The following is a 7,046-nucleotide window of genomic DNA, read 5'->3' on the forward strand; positions in this document are numbered from 1 at the left end:
AATATAATAATATAAAAAACTTGATATTTTATAGTAAAAAATAAAAAAAATTACTTAAAAAACACATTCACAATGAATCTGAATAAATTGAGTTGAAGTGCTTTTGAATCTAGATAAAAGTTTGTTTAGATTCATTCTTAATATTAAATAGTTTATAAATTTATATGTTCATAATTAATTTAGACAAAATAAAGTTAATTAAAATGAGATGGAATCCAAATTCAAATACCAATTAAATCTTAAAAATGAAAAAAAAATTATGTGATCAAAAAAATAAAAAGTTTAAATATGATAAAGAGTCCATTAACCCAAATAACAATCTGAGCTAGAAGCAGGATTCAGCTTTGATACTTGAATCTTTTAGATGGTTGCACCTCTGCCTCCTCCTTTGCAAATGATATATGAACTCCGCAATGCTTTACCTCACAACAAATGTTTTCAGACCCATCCCAATTGATAAGGAGAGGGTAGAATTTAAACCAGGCTTCATTATACATACCCTTGTTTGATGCCAGAGTTTCAACAAGCCACCCACCTTCAGCATCGTCATCACAGAAACAAGTTTTATATAAGAGGAACAAGTGATCCGACCCAATCAATTCGCTTCCAGGGATTCGTTCCCTCCAAGTTAAGAAAGAACAACTAAGGTCATGACAGTCGCCATTACGGGACTTTAGACGACATTTACATCTAATGCGAATTTCTCTGACGCCAGAATATTCTTGGAAAGAAACAACAGTGGAAACAACGAAAGTTGGAAAGTTTTTGCTGCTATTGTAGTACCACTCTGAAGGCAATTGGATGTTTATGGAAGATCCTGAGCTTTTAAAATCAAACCATTCCGGGATCTCACTTCCAGGGACACATGTAATCACCATGTTTATTTTAGGGAATTCCTGTTCAGTTACAATTATTAGAAACATGATCGATTATTCAGCATATAAACCATTTGCCACATTTAAGATATATGAAGAAGAAGAAGAAGAAGAAGAAGAAGCTGACCTGATGATAATCCTTTAGTAAAGTCACCATATGTCCAAATAGCATCTGCAACTTTGGTGTTCTAGTATTTCGCACAGCTTTCTGATCCAGTTGGAAGCAATTGCTAAATATCCACTCCAAGAATCCATATGGTCTATCCTTACAAAGCACTGCTTGCTCAAAAAGCTTTTTAATGCTTGAGACTTCCTCTAGTGAAGTGCAGTCATGTGCATCTAAATGTTTCAGGCTTGGTGGAAGTTCAGGTAATGATTTCAGTCTCTTGCATTTCCTCAAGATTAACTGCTTCAACCTAGGAAGTTGTTTAATGCTTGTCGGTAAGTTCTCAAGATTGCTTCCACTTAAATCTAAATTTTCTAATGAGGATAACCCATGGAGATCTCTCTGCATCTCTGTTAAAGAAGCTCCTCCAATGGCAGAAAACAAGTTATCAGGCCATGTGACTAGATTTGAACATCCATAGAGAGAAAGAAACTTAAGAGATTTCAATTTATAAAAGTTGTCAGGAAGGCAAGCAAGGTTTTCACAGTTGTTCAGTCTCAATTCCACAAGACCAATAAGATTCTCCATCGAGGATGATAATTCCTTAAGAGCCGTTCCACTTAAATCAAGAAATCTCAATCTTTCCATGGTGTCCAAGATTTCTGGGAAAATCTCCAATCTTGAGCAATCATGAAGATAGAATGTCTTTAGAGATTTCAATTTATGAACACTTGTGGAGACAATTTTAAGCCTCCTACAACAACTTAGATTGAGTACACGAAGATTAGATAAACATTCGATCGACGAAGGCACTTCTTCAATTGCAGTTCCTCCTAAATTTAACTCTGTTATATTTCCTGAAATCTCCGGAAATGTTGTGATATTAGGGCTGCCATTGAGCGAAAAAACTTCCAGGGATCTTAGACTACAAATTGCAGTTGGAAAGTTATTCAGCCTTACACAATCTTCCATAGACAGTAAAACGAGTTGGGAAAGAGACTCCATTGATGAAGGTACTTGTTCAATTGTTGTTCCTTCTAAATGTAGCTCTCTTAGATTCGATGAAACCTCTGGAAAGCTAAAGAGAATAGAGCAGTCACTCAGAATAAGGGTGGTGAGGGATGTCGCTTTATACAAGCTAGGCAGAAATCTAAGATTTTTGCACATTCTCAAATTCAAACGAGTTAGCTTCTCAAGATGTTGAAGGGAAGAAGGAAGCTCAAGCAACTTTGTACAGTTTACAAGGTTCATAGTTTCAAGATTTGTGGCGCTTGAGAGGTCTGCGATTTTTACAAGGTTCTCGGAATGGTTGAGAGTCATCACCTTCAAGTTTACTAAATCCTGCACGCATCACAACATATTGTTTTATGAGTTTGTGTACATTGAATAACTATAATATAACAGATGTGACCAAAATATCAACAAAGTGCAACAAAGACTAACCTATATTCCTAATGGTATATATTAAGGGGTAATTGAGTTCAAGAACTAAGAAGTTAGAGCTGGCTCGAACTCATGGCTCAAATTTAAAATAAATATTTAAAATAAAGAATGACCTAAAAATTACTCGAGCCAAGTATTAAGATACTAAAATTTGTTGGAACATTTTCAACAATATTTACAGTGTTTTAATAACCATAAATGAAATGGTATAATTAATCAAAAGTTATATCCTTTTGGTTATTGAAAAAGAAGTATTAACTATTCAAACAATATTGTTTAAATAGTTATGTTTAATCAAAGGATATTAAATGAATAATTATGTCACTTTTAAATATATTATTATTCAGAAAAGACATTTATTGAAAGATATCTCTATCAAAAGATATAAAAATTCCTATAAATAGATATTAGATTTCATTTGAAAATCACACCAACAAATTCTAAAAAATCTTTCTATCCTTCCTTTATTTTCTAATATTATTAGATTATTCTATAAAGTTACTGTAGAAATTTTTTGTAAAAAATGAGTTTCTTATTATAGATTGCTCAATGCTTAGTGAACTATTCTCGTCACTGTAAAAAACAAATAGTCATCGAGCTTTATTGTATCCTTGATATTCATTTGTTTGAAACTCATTTGCACACCAAATATAAGAGGGATGAATAGAATCTTAAAGATAGTGGCTTGATATACAACTTGGAGCCTTATTATATTTCTTCATTCTCTGTTTGAGTTTCGTTCATGTGTTAGAAATTTTTCTCACCAAAATTTTGTTACTAACAAAATTTGAGTTGCTCAATAAATCAAGCACAACTAAATCTTAGATCAACAATAACTTAACTAAATTAGATTTCTTTTAAAAAGAAAACCCTAATGACTTAGGAATACAAATGTTTTGTAATTTTCTTTTCCCTATAAAAAGAAAAAAAAAACTATAAACAAACACTGGCCGTATAGGAAATGATTTTCTTCCTATGTTATTATGAAAACAAAACAAAGGCATAGATTGATTTGTAGACGCAACTTTATAGAATCAAAAAACAACAATGAAATAGCTCCAAACATGCTTGAATGAATCTACAAAAACATCATAAAGAATGAGGCATAGATTGATATATATATATATATAAGTACCTGTTTTCCCTCCCATAGTTTTTCAACATGGCTAAAACTCATATCAAGTTCAACTAGGTTCCTTGGATGAAATTTGGTGGGCAAAGTTTTCGAAGGGTACCCCTCCCAACAGAGGTACCTTAGCTCATCAGGAAGTGATAAAAGCCCATGAGGAAGTAAGATTTTGGAATTTGTTCCGCAAGAATGATAGAATTTGAGGAATTTAAGTTTTCGCATCTTCACAAATGCTTCTGGTTTTAATTCCAACTCTGAAATTCTGGACATGTCAAGAAGCATGCTTTTGAGTGTTTTTGCCCCCTAAATCAAAAGTAGTATATCAGATTAAGGAGTAAAAATATATGAAAAATAAGAACTATATTATTTGAACTCCAGATATGTATAAATATCCTATAAAAGTATGTCTTCTAATGTGTCAAATATGACGGTCGAACATGGAGATGCTCAAAGAAAATGAAAAGTGATAGTAACGTAAGTCAAGGAAATGAACAAGGCCCTTACAGTGTTTTCAATTAGTACATCGTAGATGTCATTTGAAATCCATAATCTACTGCGTCTTTTAGGCTCTAAAGGTGATTCCTTGCAAACGACATTCCAACCCATTTGCTGCAATAAATCATGCATTGCTAATTGATTTTGTGAAACATATATAAGAGATCTATCGATGAGGTTCTCAATTCCTGAATGTGCAGAGACATAACAAGCATCCATAATCCTTGTTACATAGTCTCGGTTTTCCCCTTTAAAGAAACAAGCAATGTCAAGAAATATATCCTTCTCTTCACAATCTAGTGCATCAAAACTGCATATCAACAATTTATGAATGTCTGGATTAGGAACCTGCTTTAGTTTCTTTACCGTGCTTTCCTGGTAGGTTTTTTCCTTTCCATAAAGAGAGGATCCAAAAACTTTTATAGCCAAGGGGTTTCCATCAGCAACACTTAAAACCATCTTTGATAACTCCAACCGATATCGCGTGGGATAATTGCTTTTGAAGGCACGTTGACAGAAGAGCTGAAGAGATTCACCTTCATCTAATTTCTCCATTTCATAAATGCGATCAATGTCATTCTGAATAAGCACTTGCTTATTTCTAGTCGTAACGATGACTCGACTTCCAGGGCAAAGCTGATTAATCCCTTTGAACAAAAACTCAAATTGGCTTAAGTTTGACACATCATCACAAACTATCAAAACCATTTTTCTAGAAAGCCTGTCCTTAAGAAAGCCTGCTCCGATTGTGGGAGTTGAAATATTTAAATTTCCATCTTCCATTATGGTTGAAAGAAATTCCTGACGCAATTGGAATAATCTTCCATGTTCTTCCGATTCTCTCACGTTTGCAAGAAAGTAGCAGCTTTGGAAACCATTTGAAATATGGTGAAAAACCGCTTCGGCAAGTGTAGTTTTGCCGGTACCTCCCATGCCCCAAATACCTAACCTTCGCACATCTGGAAATCCAACTTGAATTAGTGATATAACTTGCTCCATCCGCCTCTCAATTCCAACTAAACCCTTTAAATAAGCATTTGAGGTTCCACGATTCAGTTTCTTCAATATGTCGTTGACAATTTCATCTATGAGTCTTGACTCGGGCCTATATATTAAATAAAGAAACAAATTATAATTTCACCTTCAAGAGTACAACTTTTTCCTTTGAAAATAAGTAGATATTGATTAGTGAACTGATGCATCAGAGCATAGCATTCAAAATTTCAGCATCGGCAACCTTTCTACGTTCTCAAAGTACAAATAACTTTTTCCTTTGAAAATAAGTAGTTATTCAAAAAGTATAAAATGAATCATTGATTAAAGAAAAAAGGAGTTAGTCTGAATCTCTCTGTTCCCAAATCAATATATATAATATAAAGAAAAAAAAGGATTAACCGTTAACGAAAAGGAGATGCAATTACCGAGTGACTTGTGAATCCCAACCGGCTAATTTGCCAGCTGCAGTCAAAGCACTTCTCCAGCTTTTCACCTTTTCAGGCTCATGCTTGAAATTTTCTTCATGCTTTGCAAATGCTTCTGCAAAACTCCCTGTTTGGTTCCGTACATCCCTTGGGTCTACACTGTAAAATACAGGAACAACCCATTTGTTGCAGTCCATGATCTTGACCAGCTCAGCCAAGCACCATTTGGAAGAAGCGTAGTCTTTGGAGAAAACAATTACTGAAACCCTGGATCCTTGAATGGCCGTCAACAATGCCTCTGAAATTTCATCTCCTCTTCGAAGCTTTTCGCTGTCTATAAAAGTTTCGATATTCTTTCGAGACAAATGTTTATACAGATGACTCACGAAACCATCACGGGTATCCTGGCCTCTGAAGCTAAGGAAAACATCGTATGTCCTTGCTTGGATCATATCAGCAGCAGTAGCAGAAGAAGAAGAAGAAGAAGATCCAGAAGCAAGCATATCGGTGTTCCACCGGATTTGATGAAAGATTTTTGAATTATGAGTAAAGGTATTGTTTTTTGAGTGAATTACCCTTAGAAACTTGTAGGCAGAGTACTACTTTACACTGTACATCCACTGCAAAAATAAAGTTGACCCTTCCTGACAACTTACAAGTTAAGTAAAAAAAACATTTTTTGATACAATTTTTTAAATATTATATTATATTTATGTCAAATGATATTTAAAAATTAAAAATAAAGTTGAGAAAAAAACATTTAAAAGCCTAAATCAATAATTAATGAGTTTTAACTTGTTAGAGTTGTGTGACTTAAATTTTAAGAGATTGCTTATAAGTTAAGTTAAACAAACATATATTTTCTTTCTAAAAGATTTAGTATTTATTAATATAATATATTAAGTATTTATTAGCATAATTTATTTGACTTACTAATTTAGCCTATAAATAGACTCTTTTACAATCTTAGAAAAATACACCAATTAAACTAGAACTCATAACACATTTAGAGAATTTTCTATTTACGTTTTGAGCATTCATTATTTTTCGGGGTTTAGCTTTTATCTCCATCTTTTGTACTCTTTGTTCTTTTGTCATTATAGTAAAATTATCTTTGCCCCTAGTTTTTTATCCTCTTTGGAGGGGTTTGTTCACATTAAATTTGTATGTTCAACTTCTCAATTTCTTCTACTATTTTTACTTGTTCGTTGCTTAATCGGGACGATCCTAACATAAAAAATATATTTTGATTAATGAATTGGTTTATTTCATAATAATTTTTATTTTAATATCTCAATTTTATTCCTACTTTACTCGTGTTAATTTTATTTACACATTATATTTATCACATAGTGTTTTTTTTAAGAATATAATGTTTATTTATATAAATTTTTATACTATATCTAATAAAATCATTTATATTATATAAAAAAAAGAATAGTAGCATATATGAAAATTTTAAGTTCTTCAATAGTTGTTTAAATTTCAAAATACTTTCTTTTTCTATTTATATTTAAAATGAGTTTTTTTTAAATAAGTTTTAAATTATATATCATCAAATTTATTGCATATTTTAT

The 7,046-nt window shown here is 32.3% G+C and overlaps 1 protein-coding gene across 1 annotated transcript; it reads right to left on the reverse strand.

Moving 5' to 3' along the window:
• Positions 1-211: 211 nt before the first annotated feature.
• LOC107929786 (disease resistance protein RPV1) lies at positions 212-6,094 on the reverse strand. The gene is made up of 5 exons (XM_016861293.2): positions 5,470-6,094; positions 4,058-5,153; positions 3,560-3,856; positions 1,003-2,322; positions 212-896 (listed from the first exon to the last, which is right to left on the reverse strand). The coding sequence occupies exons 1-5, from the start codon at positions 5,970-5,972 to the stop codon at positions 339-341; spliced, it is 3,774 nt and encodes a 1,257-aa protein (XP_016716782.2). The 5' UTR covers positions 5,973-6,094; the 3' UTR covers positions 212-338.
• Between the last annotated feature and the right edge of the window lie 952 nt (positions 6,095-7,046).

The sequence above is a fragment of the Gossypium hirsutum genome, chromosome D11 (assembly GCF_007990345.1).
Source record: "Gossypium hirsutum isolate 1008001.06 chromosome D11, Gossypium_hirsutum_v2.1, whole genome shotgun sequence".
Taxonomy (NCBI): Eukaryota; Viridiplantae; Streptophyta; class Magnoliopsida; order Malvales; family Malvaceae; genus Gossypium; species Gossypium hirsutum.

Excerpts from the sequence above, each read along its gene's own strand:
- LOC107929786 (XM_016861293.2), bottom strand. The coding sequence starts at position 5,972 with ATGCTTGCTTCTGGATCTTCTTCTTCTTCTTCTTCTGCTACTGCTGCT. Across the intron at positions 5,154-5,469 it reads TGGGATTCACAAGTCACTCG|GCCCGAGTCAAGACTCATAG; the intron begins GTAATTGCATCT and ends TTTAATATATAG. Across the intron at positions 2,323-3,559 it reads AACTATGGGAGGGAAAACAG|GATTTAGTAAACTTGAAGGT; the intron begins GTACTTATATAT and ends TGATGCGTGCAG.